Here is a 16,797-nt window from a genome sequence, read left to right as displayed (position 1 = left end):
GGCTACTACATATGGTTAAGGGGTTTCAGATCACTTTACAGCCACCACAGACACTACAACATAAAGTATGCCATTATTATGAATCAATGTCAGAGGATTGTTATAGTGACAGAAGTGGTCAGGATTTGTTGCATTTCAGCAGAAACTGTAAGTCAGTTCATCACATTCATATTCTCCTATAGCAGGAATGACCTACATGGGATGAGCTGCACTACTTTCAGTTTGTTTTGGGGGGGGGGGGATAGTTTTTGGCCACTCTTAACTCCGTCATCATTCATTTCTTGTCATTTCCCACCTGCCCTCCAAACACAGAGGCTGAAGATGCCATGTAGGTGCTTTCCTGCAGAGTTAAGCTACAGAGGTTGGCATGATTTGTTTATTTGTTTAAAGGCCAGAGGATCGGCACATCTGATTTCAAATGCAATCCCATTTCTTTGCCTGGTTTCACCAACTACCTGGGGTACGTTTCTATTGATTGCCCTCTTTAGAGAACCCATCAACTGAGAATGAAGCAATAAGGTTGAGGTCACAGCTACTGATTTTTGCATTAACCTGATCTAGGTAAAAGACAGGTAGAGTGAAGATAATAAGTGGTATTTCAAAGTGAATTCTAAGCTAATGCTGCATAATTCACAGTGTGAGACGGGTAGGAAGCACTTCTAAATGTGATTGAAGTATTTTGGTTTAACTACACTGCATTATTTCACCTAAACCTGACATCAAAGTTTGCTCTAAGCTGTCAGAAAGTCCTTGTGCGTGGGTTGGTTGCAGAAAAAAAGACAGAGTACAGATGAAGGGAGAGAGCCTCAGTCATCACATTAATTATTTCTTCACTCAGAGCCAGGGCACAGCAGATAGCAGAGTGACTGCTGAAAAAACAAAAGTTAAGTCAAAAGATGTCTGGTGTGTAGCTGTGGCTTTGCTGCTGAAAATAAACCAGAACACAATGCCTTGGTGGGGCAGTGTGAAGTGAGCTGTGATCTGATCCGTCTGTGTTCAAACGCAAAAAAACACAGAACAGTTGAGAGAAAAAACACATACACACACATACATTTAAATGTCTCCCTCTGAGACACCCTTTCATCCTCCATTTGATACCCCCAGGTGCCACAACAGGGCTGCTAAAAATGAGCATTAAAAAAGGCTTTGGAAACACACTGATCTCTCAGTGATTGAGAGACTGGGGAAACAATAGGAGGAGGGAGAGAAACAAAATGAGCCCCATGCGGCGGAAGACAAATCCCAGCCGTGACAGCGGTCGTCATGGTGCAGTCACAGGACCAGAGCTGCTGCTCATTCCACTGGAATAAATTGATACAGATTGTTCATCTGTGTTTTCACCTCAGACGTGGACGTTAGAACACAAAAACATAGAGACTTGATTCTGCATGCAGTGTCACGTACACCCAAACAGTCAAATTTTAACACCCGATCTGATAAAGACTGTGCTCTTGGAACGTAGGCTGTTCCTACCAAGACCAAAGAGACACTTGTGCAAGGTAGCTCAGGAATAAACAGTTGGAAGTAAATTATTTTTAATTTGGTATTCACCCCAAAATATAAACTTCACAATATTGCAAGTCTGTCAGTCTTTGTAGTGATCTTGATTTGTCATTCTCTTCTGCTTCAGCCTCGTACCATCTTCAGATAAACTTTAGAACTATGTATTCTGTTCACTATCCCTTACATTGGAAGTGTATTGGTTAGGGATGTTTAAATGCCCAGTAAAGGAGGAATAATCACAGAAAGCAAAACCTGCTCCAATGTTCAAATGGGCACTTGACTATTGTTTTAAGACAGACTATGGTCTGTCCACAAAGTGGTACTTTGAGGAAATAGCTACAAACACAAACAGAAATGATAAAACATAGAAATGCTAGGACTGACCATAAAATAATTTTAAAACTGACAATTATTTTTATGATGTCCTTTTAAATAAACAATATATTCCAGTCCAGTGGTTTACCCCACTTTACCTCTGAGTAAAGCAAATCAATTTGTCTCATTGAAAAGCTGTCAGGTCCTGAATCCTGTCACCAGCTGAGAGCTGAAATCAGACCAGCAGTGATGGAGGAATCATTACGACTGGCTCATGGCTGCCATCTGCTGCTCTGATAAAGCCAAACAACCACTGTCCATAAAATGAAAACAAGCTCAACACCAGAGAGAAAACCAGACAAGTCTTAATAATATAGGTATATATTTATTCATACGTACATATTCATTTATATCGGTTAATTGTAAAAAAAAAAAAAAAAAAAAAAAAAAAAAAAAAAAAAAAAAAAAAAAGAGAAAAAAATAGGAACTTTTACAGTTATTATATGAACCACAGTCATTGTCAAAACGTTTTTTGTTTTTTAAATTTCACATGTGTCAATTTACCATGAACACATACTGTAGATTCACCTCTTGCTCCCTGTCCTAATCCTCAACCTTACTCCAGTGTCTGGGACATGAAACAAGCGCCTATAGCTCGACTTACGTGTAAACTGGTGGAAGGTCTGACAGAAGGACAGAGGTGTTCGATACTGGGAGGAAAAATAAGTCTGGAGTTTTGCTTTTGTAGAGCCTGTAGTGTATTTTGCACCATGAAAAGATATAAATAGCAGGATGTTTCTTTTGTACATATAAAACCATCAGGAGCAGGTGTTACTACCTGTGATCCTTTCAAAGTGTTTGGCTTGAAAGCACATTAGCTACTCTGATGACTCAGCCTGTGCCACATACAGTGCCCAACGAGGGCAACAGGCGTTACAACCAGGCTCACAGTCTAAATCCTAACACATTTCCTTTTTCTTCCAGTTAACTGTCTTAACACCGGAGCACAGAGACAGAGTACATTAGATATCTCCGCCATTTTGACTCTTAGTTCTTCCCTAATCCCTGGTAAACCCCCATTCAAACAAACGGATCCTACTGGATTACACTGGATTCATCTCAGTTTATCCTGCCTGCCGTAGCTGTCATTACCAATTTATGTCTTGTTGGATGTATTTGGACAGGGGTGCATTATGGGAGGGAAAAGCAGGGCAAACAAAGCACGCATATGGGAGAAAAATCTGATTCTGCTAAAGCGGCACACAATGCCTGAACAGCCATCGCAAGACTTCTCCTTGATGGAAACATTCAATAAGTGGAACTTACATCATACATACATATCATCATAAACTCATCCTCAACTCACAGTAAAAAAAAAATCCAACTCTAATTTCAATTGCACTGGCGCCAACACTTCCCCTGAACAAAGGCTACACTCTGGACATTAAGTAACAATAAACTCTTAATGGAAACACTAACACCATCAGATCAAAACTGAGGACTGGATGAGGACTCAAACTCAACTTGGAGACACTGAACTCATGATTTTGAAAACAAAGCAGGCGCAATCCAAACCACACCAAAACAGAAATGCAAAAGAAAAGGGGAAAAAAAAAAAAGGTAGAGATCCGGATGAAATCAGAAAGAAAAGCAGTAAAAGACACATTTATAAAAAGGAAACAGGAAGAGAAAAAAAAAGACGCAGAATAAAGCAGGTGCAATTGCAGGAGAGGATAATCAATAAGAAAAGGCTTCAATACTTCAAAGGGTGGGGGGGAGGGCAATCCATAATAGCCCTCCATTGTGACAAAAAAAAATAAAAATCTTTCCATCATATCTGTCAGCAGGCCATAATTCAGATTCAGGTGACTTTCAGAGCCTCCACCGGTCTGATCTGGTCTCTACCTTCCACAGCGTCACTGCTTTCAGACTGACGGAGGAGCTCACAGGGAGGCAGGGCGTCACGTGCTGTAACTCCATCCCCTGCAAGGCCTCATAGGAGTTGAAGAGCCGCCGATGCTTACGTCAGGCGCATCCTCTCCCCGCTAGGCGTGGTTCACCAGTTCCTCGTCATCAGAACCGTCACCGATGCAAAAACAAGAGCAGCTAAATGAAATCAAACTAAATGAAAATAGACGTACTTTGATTGTTTTCAGTTGGCTTTTTCTTTCCATTGTTCTGGTCTGAAAGCATGAATTCATGTCAGACTTTCAAGTTCTTTCTTTCTGTCAAAAGAGCGTCTTTTTAACTTTCCTGTTGTCGACATGAGCTTTCACAGGCCAGCATCAGTTCTTCTGTCAAACTCCAGGTTAAGTTCTGGCTCATTTTGACGGTCCAAAGTTCCAGCACATACTCTAACAGTTAAACAAGCATGTGTGAGCTTCGCCATAGTTCCCTCGGGAAAATCCATTGACAGAAATCTCTGCCCCATCTCATATCATCTTCTGTCGTTTAGCTGGCTTCGACTCACGGACTTCGACTCTATTTACAATTAGATTTTAAAAAACTAGAGGTGTTACATGCAACATTTGGCATCTTCTCGAGTCCCCACTTGTGAGTCTTAATTGGTGTCCATTTTTAGAAAAATATTGAGCTTTTTTTCTTCAGCATATTGAAGCTTCTGATTGTAACAGAGAGAGGTGAGGGTACAGGTGTAGCAAGCTCAGTGTGTGCATGACGATTTCTATTGTTTTGTGTGTCGTTAGTAAAATGCTAGTCTTAAATTCGGAGATGGCCGTTTGGTAAAGTGTCTTATCATTGCTTTACTGCAATAGGTGCAAATAGCTGCAAATATGTTTCTCTTTTATTTAAATCACAAAACAGGCTTTCTGCTGCTGTCTATGTGTTTGTTGGAGGTGTCGGCAGTTTACTGGCTGCATTGCTGCCCCTTTTTGAAATAAACAGCCTGCAGGGAAAAAGCTAACTGGGGTCTTACTCAAGTGCCGTTCCCATCTAGTGGTAGCTGGTAAGCGCCCTTAAACACCGAGGGAAGTATGTGTGATAGGTTAAGAGGGATTTTTCAATATTTTGTTAAGAAACTAGAACGGTTACCGGTCACAAAGTGCTAAATAGAAGAGTGTCTCTCCCCTTGAATACAGACGATGGTTTTTGATGAGAAATATTTTTTGTACGTCATTTGATGAAGAGTTAAATCCCTTGAAAAAAAGGTGACCACATTTGATTTTTACATAACCCTCTTTGTAATGCTAATTTGTCCACTGAACACAGACCAGGAAAGTTCTGTCATTCTTCTAAGAGTTAATCTGTGTGTGCATATCAGAAAGCCTGGTGTGTGTGTGTGTGTGTGTGTGTGTGTGTGTGTGTGTGTGTGTGTGTGTGTGTGTGTGTGTGTGTGTGTGTGTGTGTGTGTGTGTGTGTGTGTGTGTGTGTGTGTGTGTGTGTACTGTGTGTGGTGGAGAGGTTCGGGAATGTTTTTGGGAAAGTTACCCAAGACCGTGTCGCGTGTTTTGGCTCTCTCCCTCTCTCTGCAGCTCCAAACAGGGGGGGGGGGGGGGGCACACCAGCATATACTCTATGACAGGGCGCCAGGAGGGGGACAGCAGGTCCGGGGTCAGGTGACGGGCTGCTGGGAGCGTGTACGAGGGACATGGGGAGTGGAAAGGGGGGGTTGTTGTCTTTACATCATAGCAGGACACAGCAGCGGCAAAACCTCTGACGACTGCCCCCGACGGAGGGGGGTGGAGTGACGGGAGCGAAGTATGCATGCACTTTGATGTTAGGCAGATGGGTCTGTGGAGAGCAAAGAAGGAAAAACAGATGGAAATATGTTAATGGATTGTACAAATACTTCCAATCAAGTAAAATTAAAGACAGGCGTGAGAACAGCTCTCTCAGGACAGAGTGATCGCTTCATTTTGGTATTTCACACCTCAGTTTTGATTCATCACTTCTTGTGGGTGGAGCGGTGACTCAAACACCAGTTTTCTTTGTACACAATGTATGAAGCTATGAAAGGCTTCTAGAATGTTCTCCTCTGTTGTTTCGCTAATCAGGCTGATGAGATTCATGTATGTTTGTCCTGATCCGTCATACTGCTAATTGAACTCCACTTAAACTCTTCCTTCCTCATTTGGAGACTGTAGTGCTGTTCTACAGCTATGCTCAATGCTTGTACGTTATCATTGTTGTAAGAAATCATTTAGCCATCAGTGGCAGCCCTGAAAGCCATGCTGCTGCGTCATCTTACATTCTATGTTGGTTTCAATTGATATCTACCGGACTTCTTAGACAGACAGGTTGTTACTCTACACATCAAATGTACTCCTCTTCATATGTCTTTAAGAAATTTGTATTTTCAACAAACCTCCATTAACCTCTTAACTAAAAGTAGCTTGTGGAGTTTCATTCTATCTTTACCCAAACATTGTGTGTCCTTGACATTGACGTTATCTGAAAACTGCGTTGTTTTTACATCCATGTTCACTTGCTTGCAGTCGTCATACCTACCTTTGCTGTCACATAATGTTTCTTTGGCGTGTAACAGTGTGAAATCATTGGCAAGAAAGTACATCATGTGACCTGTGTGTACGTGCAAACGACGGGGTTCACTCATAAAATAAAACTGTCACATAGCTCTACTAGAGGTAAAATAAACTTCACAGGGTACTTTAATAAGGATCAGATGCCTGAATGGGTGGGATAATTTAGATAGCACCTCAGGTTTTTGATATGCAGTCGGAGGACTTGATCAGGAATAGTATTTTTGCAGCTGAGTGAGATGCCTATATCAAGATGTGGTTGCTGCACAAAAGATGTGGATTCGGAGGTTAGGAGATGTCTTGAATGGCTGAGCCCAAACCGCCAACCAAAGAACAGTGACAGGATGGAGAGCATATACATTTAGGGGTTCCAAATCCATGTTGCGTGCACAAAACATCAGTGCACAGTACATTCCACACGGAGAAATAATATAAACACTTTTGTTTTTGCTCTCATTTAAAACATTTTTTAACTATGTCTATGCACACAAAAGGCTTTTTCCTCTAAAATGTTGTGTAAGACTAGTGAGCACCCCACCCTTACCAAGATAATCAATCCACCGGACAGGTGTGGCTTATCAAGATTATCACACAGGAGAACTGTGGTCTAGTCACAATAAAAGGCCACACTGAAATTATGCAGTTTTATCATGAAAAAAAAAAATTATAATCTATGAGGCAATCTAAACTATGGATTTCACATAACTAGGGCTACAGATATGCTTTTTTTGGTCGCACAGGATTCATCCGTGAAGAGAACACACAGTCGGGTACGACTACGGACCCTGATGAGGAAGATGAGCATGCAGGTTACTTCTGACAGTTTATGCAGCAGTTTTTTTGGTTGTGCAAAGCATCTGTTAAATCAGCAGTCCGTGTGGCTGGTCACAGACGATCATGCATGTGAAGAAGCTGGATGTAGAGAATCAGGGCTGGTGTGGTGACACGTGGTCTACAATTACGAGGCCAGTTGGATGTACTGCCCAATTCTCAAAAAAAAAAACGACATTGGAGACAGCTTATGGCAATAAAATGAACTTTGAATTCAAGGGCAACAGCTCTGGTGGACATTGCAGCAGTCAATTTGCCAATAGAACACTCCCTCAAAATTTTCGAGTTGTGTCTTGAAACGGTACTTTTAAGAGAGGCCTAGTTATTGTGAACAGTCCAAGGCACACCTGTGTAATAACTGTGCTGTTTAGTCAGCATCTTGACATGCCACAACTGTCAGCTGTGGCATATTATCTTGGGAAAAAAAGCACACATTTGGGTTAGAAATTGTGTGCAGAGGAAAAATTAGATATTGTATTTCAGCCTGTGAAAATTTCAGAGCAAAAACAAGTGTATTTTTGTTAAGAGTACATACCAGTCGGTGTTTACACGCCGTCATCAGCCCACACAACTCACCCTTAGTCTCTTGATGCCAGCGCGGGTGATCTGCTGGCAGTCATAGAGCTCAATGCGATCCAGACTATGGCAGCTCTTCAGGTGCTCCAGTGAGGCATCTGTGATCAGGGGGCAGTTGTCCAGCTCGATCACCTCCAGACGGTCGTGAGCACAGGGGCCGCTGCCGAGGTGTCTGATGCCGTCATCAGTGATCAGCTCACAGTGAGACAGACTCTACAGGAATACCAACACAGGAGCTCCATTACTCAACTGTCTGCTAGAACAAGCTGTGATGTGGTGCTTGTAAATACCACAGGAGTGGCAGCCGCACACACACTCACCAGGACTTGCAAACGAGGGCAGTGGATAGACAGCTGAATCAGTGTTCCATCTGTGATCTGATGCAACAAAAGAAAATAAGAAAAAGAGAAACAAATGTCATAACTGCATACAACAATAGTGGAAACCAGATTTTGTTGCTTGGATTGTTTTTTTTACCTGCACACATTCTTCTAAATCCATCTTTTCAAGCTCATGACAATTCTACAGCAGAGAAAGAAACAATCAACTGTGAGACACTTTCGAGATGTTTTGGGAATAAAAATAAATGTGACATGAAATACTGTAACGATGAAGTCTTTGTGTTTGTATACAACCAATAAGTAGATGCCACACTCACCCTTGCTAATGTAGTGAAGCCCAGATCTGTAAGCTGAGAGCAGCGAGCCACTTCTAATATTCTGAAAGAAGAGAGAGGAGGAGAGAGTTATACAATCACTTAAAGTTTGTCTGTCTTTGGGACTTTAACTGAAGCTGTAGCTCCAAAAATTGCTAAATCTAGCAAGATAGTCGTCAAGTCGGCAACAATCACAGCCCGTCCAGTCAGGCCTCCCTCCAAAGTCCTTCCCCAAAATTTTCATCACGGACAAGGCTATTGTAAGTACTCACAGCTGTCCAGCTAGCACTTTAGCAGGCGGCCAAAATTAAATCATTTGAGAAGGGTTTACAGTCCTGCCATAGCCAACTATTTTTTTTCAGAGCATTTGATTTATTGATTGTCGCTGAGGTGTAAAAAGAATTTCAACAAATATAACAAAAATGTTTCTAGCCCTAGCTTTAAGTTCAGAGTGAGGATTTGTGTAGTCGAGTAAATTCACCTGAGGCGAGGGCAGTTCTGTCCCAGGGCGTGAAGGATGGCGTCTGTGATATTGGCACAGCCTGACACACAAAGGGACTGCAGGCGGTGACACCCCCGGCAAATTGTGATGAGGCCCTCATCTGTGATCTGCTGCTCACAGAGAAAGTTTGGTTTGTGTTTTTGTGTGTGTGAGGTCACTTAAAATCAGCATCCGATATGAGATATGAAAACATACAAACTTTTCCTGTGCTCATTAGTAGCTATATTTAAAAGCAATCAATGTACAGCTTTGACACACAGTCTAATCATGTACTTTAAAACACAACTTATGAAATAACTTTCTTTTCTCATGCATGTTTCTGTTTCAAGTATTGCTCAAGAAAAAACTTTGTGGAGGTCAGGCAGACAAGGAACAGGTGAGAAATAGCTAGGCAAGAGAAAAGGAAGAAGAGGAACTTGGATGAATGAGACGATGAGTTCCTGAGGTGTGAGATGAGGAGGAAATGGACGGATGAAGGAAGAGGCTTAGAGGAGAATTTAGGTGACGAGGAAGGAGGGGGATTTGGGAGAGAGGTACAACCAGAGAAAATGAGCAGGCATTTACAATGAGAACAACGTGTTCTGAGTGCACAGCGTACAACCCGAAAAGTAACCAACAGAGTTCGAATACTTTTTACTTTTATGCCAAAGGGGCCGATGCAAAGGTTTTATAACAATGTTTAAAGATAGTTTTTTTTCCAGATTGATTAGATACATCTTCTAGCCCCGTTACCTGTACTTACTGAGCATGTCTGCAAGTTTAGTGTGACCAGCTCTGGACAGTTAGCCCCGATATGTTTCAGAGCCTCGTCCTCTAGCTGTGGGAGAGATCAACAGAGGAAAGACAGTCAACTGAAATCAAAATACATTTATAAAATGTATAATAAATAATACTAAGGTTATCCCATCAAGCCCCTATACTGTCACTGATATAACGGGCTGTTGTATATATAAAATAAAAAAAAAACTCTTGATATAACAAAACAATTCAACAGCACCGCATACTACAGCCTCTAAAATGACCATAAAGTTGAATCAAGGCTTTTGGCGAGTGTGTTTTGTTGTGATTTGTTTTGTCCTTTGAATTCCTGACCTGTGTAACGATCATAGAAATGTGTGACTGTGTTTTCACACTGTAGTGCTATATGAAGGCGTTCGCATTTGCTGTAATCATCGTCTAGAATGCCGTTCCTCCGAAACCCCCTCTATGGCACAGGAACTGCTTTTTATGTTTGCAATAGCAGCAGCTGTGTTCAATGGAATGAAAATAAGAGGAACTTGGTAGTCAGTATTGGTAAGTGATGGCCGCCACTATGACGGAACTTACAAAACAAACAGTGCTACCTAATGCAGTGTTGAGCAATAAGAACTGTGTGCCCCAAAGAGTCACCGTTGGACTAAAACAAAAAAGTTCAACAAATGAAGCTGCTTTCAAATGTATCCAATAGAATTTTATACTGAATTACATAAACTGCAACTCATAATGCACAAAGCACATTCATCGTTAGCTTTGGTCAGCATCTCCAGCTCATATTAAGACCTTAAGCATACCTGTGTGCATCCCTTAAGGAAAAGGCCTTTGAGTCCTGGACAGCAACGCACCAGGGCCTGGATGCCGTCCTTGGTGACCTGATCACACCAGGAGATGTTGAGCTGCTCCAGCAGGGGACAACCCTCACTGGCAGGAGGAAATTCAGAAAGGACGTGTGGGAGTTGGAAAAAAAAAAAAAAGCAAGAAAAAGATGGGGGGGGGGGGGGGGGAAAGAACACAGCAATGAGAGGCCGAATATAGAGAACATTATTTATTCTATTTCCCTGATATTGAGTTAAAGTATCTTTTGTGCAAATCTGTTATCAAATGTATAATGTATGTACTTGACTGGTGTTGGTTTAACAGAGGAAATCAATGAGGGAAACAGCTGGTATCTGAGGGTGTATGTTGTTAATTCAGGGGAAGTACATATCACCATGTTGACACTACACACCTGAGAGCTTTGAGTGACAGGTTGGTGATTGAGGTACAGGAGGCGAGGTCCAGGTGCTTCAGCTTTGGACAGAACTTACTGAGGCTACTACACGTGCTGCAGAAGAGAAAGACAATGAGCCTTTTCAAGGAGAAGAGGCATGATGATACACCGGCATCCCAGAATAATGCACATACCTGTCAGTGATCTTGGTGCAGCCGTTCAGACTGAGCAGCTCGATGTTCCTGCAGTTCTGAGAGAAAGTCCTACAGGGAGAAAAACAAACAGAACCTCCTGGTCTCTCACTTTCTCCCTAGGGTCTGAGTAAAACTAGAATTTCTGTCAGGTTAAGTCCTCGCCATACTCACCTCAGGGCGCTGTCACCCACACCCAAGCAACCCCGCAGGCTCAGCTTCCTAAGGAACCCCCACATCGCTTTGAGATGTTCTCCACCACCCGGCCCTGGAACAAAAAAAAGAATCGACTCAGCCTGCTGTATATGCTTCCAAACCTCGATTTAAAGTTATGACAGACCATGAGTTAAGGTAAGAGTAAAGTTACAGGTGAGAGTAAAGTAGACGGAGATCAGATTTACTCACCTCAATGTCCCTCTGGAAGTCGAAGAGGTCGATTCGTTGCCAGTTGCTGCCATCCAAGGCCAGAACATTCCAGGACTGTGAGAAGGGAGGGAGAAGCAACGTTTAGGGTCAAGTTTGTTTTTCAAACTCAGCACATACACACACTTAAAAACACACAGACAAAAACACATACAGTCACACACACACACACACACACACACACACACACACACACACACCCTTGTGAACACAGACTCACCCGTGAGACCTGGGCACAGCGACAGAGTGTCACCACATCCAGAAAGGAGAAGATTCTGGAAGACAGACAGGGACGGTTTAGAGACCCTGATCCCCGCTGCCAGAAGCTTCCTCTTTACACGAAACCGCCCAATTCAACCCTGCTTCGGCTTCCACTCACAGCACAGGGGTGTGAGTGAATCAGCTAATATTGTCTTCGACTGTAGGCAGGATAGCTGCGTTTACCCGGTTTGCAAGATGGATGTGTTTACTCAGTGTGGGGGTCCAGGCGAGGAAGACACGCAAACTGCTTCTTAGGAACAGTGGTGGAAACTTACTACAAGATCCGTCAATGCAGCAAAAAACTGCATACGGGTTTCCAGCACAGCCTGCCAGCCTAACAAATCACGGCGCTGAACCTGGCAAGGCAGCACAGATGCAACAGCCGCAGCACATGCCGCCTGGCTGGCAAGGCCGAGGATTGAGTTATGGCCTTCATTTTCTCTTTGCTCAGGGGCTCTCTATTCTTTTTGCCTGAATTCAATCTAAATGCTTTATAACCACAAGCATCTGTTTGTAATTCCAGTTTTAGTACTAGGGGGAGAGTAAGGTAGGGAATGAGAGTAAACTTGCATCCTGGTGGTTAGTTAAGTTGAAATATTTGCTAAAGGGCAAGTGTCACACAGTATATGATCGAGAGATGCATGAAGTATGTGTCTGTGTTCGGGGGTTGTAGTTGGAGGAGGGTGGTGCAAGGCCAATTGTGCCTTTGTGTATGATTGGATGTGCTGATTTGGAGCTTAGGCAGGGAGGTGAGTGTGGAGAATGCAACATGCCATATTTGCTTGCAAAAAAAAACAAAAAACAACCTACAGGGATTCTGATTGAAGTGTTTTGCAATGTCACTCACCGTAGCAACAGCTCCTTAGGTAGCTTCTTATTGATGACCGCCTCATCACTATTTGTGAACATCTGAAAAGGGTGAAGAAGATAATATCAGTCCTGGCAGTCTGTCTTAAACATAGCTGGGCCTCCCCCCATCCATCAACTCACCTCGCTCAAGGACGGCCCCGGCATATAAACAAGAATAAAAGATCTTTATCTCATGAGCGGAGATAGATTCAATGTCAAGTCTTGGAAAACATGGGGCGACAGAAGATAAAGCAGCACAGGAAAATGGAATTTGTGTCCATTCCATTCTATTCATTTTCCGTAACCTGCTTATCCAGTTAAGGGTTGCAGGGGTGCTGGAGCCGATCTCAGCTGTCAATGGGCGAAGGCAGGGTTCACCCTGGACAGGTCGCCAGTCTGTCGCAGGGCTGACATATATAGACAAACAACCATTCACACTCACATCCACACCTACGGGCAATTTAGAGTCTTCAATGAACCTTAGCTGCATGTCTTTGGACTGTGGGAGGAAGCCGGAGAACCCGGAGAGAACATGCAAACTCCACACAGCAGGTTGTCCAGCCTGGGAAATGAACCCGGGCCCCTCTTGCTGTGAGGCGACAGTGCTAACCACTACACCACCGTGCAGCCGGAATTTGTGTCTTCTGAGCCAAATCAGCAGGAAAGGACTTTGTACTGTCGACTGCAGAGCTGTGATGGCCTCTGCTTTCATGTTATCTTTCCTGCCTGCATATTCTCCCCATACCTCCTCTGTTGTTTACATTGTTGAATTGACACCAGCGTCCACATCAGCATGTACTGAGAACGTACACTAGAATTAAATTAGTTACAATATATTCTTGTGACTTTGAAGCAAATAGCTCCAGATTCTGCAAACGGCTAATTGATTTCAACATGAATAATTGCACATCGCGTTAGTGCAGAACCTAGGCTTTAATCCACAGTACACACAGAGACTATAAATTAGCATTTATTAAGACCAAGACACACACAGAGAGAGAGAGGGGGAGAGAGAGAGAGAGGGGGAGAGAGAGAGAGAGAGAGAGAGAGAGAGAGAGAGAGAGAGAGAGAGAGAGAGAGAACTCCAGGGTTCCCATAATTTGTGGGAAATAATACTCTGCTAGATTGTAAAATGTAAGACGTTAAGACGATGACATTCGGGTGCATGCACTCAGTCACAGCAAGGCAAATGAAGCAACTTCTGGCCAAATCCATTTTCCTCCATAGATTTAGAAAGATAAATCTGAACCAGGGACGGGGTAATTGAGGGGCGGGGGCTTTAGTGTGTAAATAAAAAGTGCACATGCTATTTGCAAGAGCCAAACATCTGCGACAAGATGAAAAAGGCATTTGCATGTCCTTATTTGCACTTCATTACAGGTACGAATATCAATATAACACTGTCTACGAAGCATTCATGATCTCAAAATAAATCAAATCTTATTTTTTTGTGTTTTTAAGAGGAAATAAGTTATGGCTGCGAACACAGTTTACAGTGAGGCCATTATAATTGTGGGCTTCCATCCTAAATCCATATTCACAATAACTTCAGATTTTGACTTATACACTTCAACCTTTTCAGCACATAAAAACAAACTGACAGGTCTGCCTGTTTATAAACTCAGTCAGTTCTGGGTCAAAGCATCTCTATGTCTCTCTGATAAACACACAAACTCCACATACACACACACAGCTGTCTATGCAGGGGCTGCCTGCCAGCGCAGACGTGTAAAAATTTGAGGGAGTAAGAAGGGACAGACATTTCACGTTTGGATTTGGGGCAAACCGACTCTGACAGCTCGTCCTCCACAGCGCTACTTTCTGGCCAAATAATCCAGGGCCATTTCCAAAGAACCAGATGAGCATGGTCAACAGGCATACACTGTCCCCTTTTGTAATCCAACATAAAATGAACCTGATGCTGCATGAATGTGTGCATTATGTTTTCTCCACTGGTCAGCTATAGTCAGTGAAGCAGGCCTGGCAGGAGGTAAAAAGCTGGCTGAGCTATAACCTCCAGCTAGATGTCATTGTAAAGCAAAACAAAAAGTTATCATATTTTTAGAAAACTGAAATTTTGTTGTTTCCTGGAAAAACCAATTCCTCAGATTAAATCTATATAGAAGTTTGACACGTGTAACTGTGATTTCCATGATGAGTTAACATTAAATCAGTGGCTAATTTGGTTCATACATTTCATTTATCATTCCCTACATCCACGGATGTAGTTATGGACAACTAATTGTTGGGAGACAGGTCATCGGCAATTAAAAGATTTTTTTTCTGCCTACAGGTTAAACTGCTTCAACAAGTCTTGCATCAAATGCCCAATTATACACCACAAAGTTGTAATGTCAGTCACAATGTGGTTATTATTTACATATCAATTTTAACTAAGAAATAGAATAAGGGCTCATATGTGCCTGTTTACTTTTCAGAGGACTGTTGTCTTTTGTTTAAGGCTGATATATGACAGATAAGTATCTAAAGCAGAGCAGTAAAGCTTGACGAAATAAGACAAGATTTTATCAAAGTAAAACTCTCCCTAGCATACTTTTGAAGATCTACAGTGACAATTTATATCTTTAATCTCAGGCCACTTACAATTGACCTTCTGTGCTACCTCTGGACCTATGAACTAAGCCACTATGTTGTATTGTGTGTGTATCCTATATTTCATAAACTTAAGTGTAGGAGTAGATTGTAGTCATTTTCTTCTTTTCCATCAATAAAAAAATAATCAATTAATAATTTGCACTGTCCCTTACAACCAAAGAGAAATTAAAATAACATGTTTACATTTTAAATATCGTATATAAGGCCTACACCTTATTCTCAGCGATGACAAAAATATGTATAGTACATGCAACTTAAAAATGTCAAAAGGTATACCCTCTTAACAGGAGCCCCAAAATCCAAAACGCAGTTTTTATTTTGAAGTAAGGGTCCCCACTTCCGGTTTTTTTCTTCTGGCCCAAATCCGTTTAGCTTGACACAGCAGCTCTACCGCAGCTGTCGGGGCCAGAAGGTAACGGCCTGAATCTTCTGAGTCGTCAGCTGTTGCACCGTTAAAAATAAATAAAACCACACACAAATCCCACACTAGCTGGGGATTAAACAACACCAAGTGCTTAGGCTACACAGCCCAATGTCACCGAGCGGGTACGTCTGGGTGCTGGTGTTCACCAACATATTCAGCTTTGCTTGCGGCTGCGACACAAAGTTTACACAATTGTAAATGCTACAATACAACAACACCGTGGCGTGTGTGTGTGTGTGTGTGTGTGTGTGTGTGTGTGTGTGTGTGTGTGTGTGTGTGTGTAAAATGTAGCCTCAGTGCAGGTTAGGTTGTATGTTACATTGTGGAGGCTTGGGCCCATTTGTTGATTGTTTCTGTGCTAACACGGGTACACATTGGTCCCAACCCGAGGCCCCCCACACCCACAGCGGCCATGGATATGCACAACAACCCGGCTCGTCAGACAACCCCCCCCCCCCAATAAACAAAAGTCATATAAAAAAATCAAACCACGGTAAAATAAATAAATAAACAAATAGGGCAATTACAAAATATCTTATAAGGAAAGTGAGCTCAACAAAGATATGTTAATGTGAGCAGGAGCTGTCCTCGGCGTGCTCTGTGTAGCCTCGGCGTCTTTGTTTTGACGGCGCAGTGTGAACCGAGGAAAACGTTTCGGGACCTTTAAAAAACGCTCCGTTTCATCATGAACGGCCACGGTAGGTTTAGTGGGAAACACCGACTCATGTCATGCCACAACTACGTATATTTGAACAAAACAGCGTCGGACCTAATCCCAAACATTGACTGCGGAAGCTGCATCAACAGCCTCAGCATAAGCGCAGTTTAACAATAAATACAGCGACAGTCACCATGCAGGCCCGGATCCTGACGTGTTTTACTGCTACGCTGGATCTGTATCAATGACTGTCAGGTAACACCGATGGTGGACTCACCTCAAACCGGCTCCGCGAGACTCCATTTACCTCCTTCCCCATGTCGGACGCTGGTTACCGACTCAATGAACTCGGTTTAGGCGAAGTGAAATGCAGATACGGGCCCTCTTCCTTCCGAGTCCCCTCCACGACTATCATGCTACCGTCCTTTCGGTAGCTCCTCGGTCGGGATGTCGTTGTTTTTTCGGTCTGGAAAACAAACGTCGAGATCTCTTCTTTCAGATAAAATAGGAGCTACATGCAGCAGACAT

The 16,797-nt window shown here is 42.7% G+C and overlaps 1 protein-coding gene across 1 annotated transcript; it reads right to left on the bottom strand.

The window, feature by feature from the left end:
- Positions 1-5,324: 5,324 nt before the first annotated feature.
- On the bottom strand, positions 5,325-16,793 carry fbxl20 (F-box and leucine-rich repeat protein 20). Its single transcript, XM_054607460.1, is given in 16 exon segments — positions 5,325-5,568; positions 7,725-7,937; positions 8,045-8,101; positions 8,202-8,246; positions 8,383-8,443; positions 8,861-8,991; positions 9,624-9,698; positions 10,432-10,558; positions 10,866-10,961; positions 11,042-11,110; positions 11,213-11,273; positions 11,276-11,306; positions 11,444-11,518; positions 11,682-11,736; positions 12,570-12,631; positions 16,547-16,793. Coding segments are annotated over 16 exon segments (1,308 nt in total). The 5' UTR covers positions 16,589-16,793; the 3' UTR covers positions 5,325-5,460.
- Positions 16,794-16,797: the final 4 nt, after the last annotated feature.

This window comes from Anoplopoma fimbria, chromosome 11 (assembly GCF_027596085.1).
Source record: "Anoplopoma fimbria isolate UVic2021 breed Golden Eagle Sablefish chromosome 11, Afim_UVic_2022, whole genome shotgun sequence".
Lineage (NCBI taxonomy): Eukaryota > Metazoa > Chordata > Actinopteri > Perciformes > Anoplopomatidae > Anoplopoma > Anoplopoma fimbria.
This window is presented reverse-complemented; position numbering and strand designations above follow the sequence as displayed.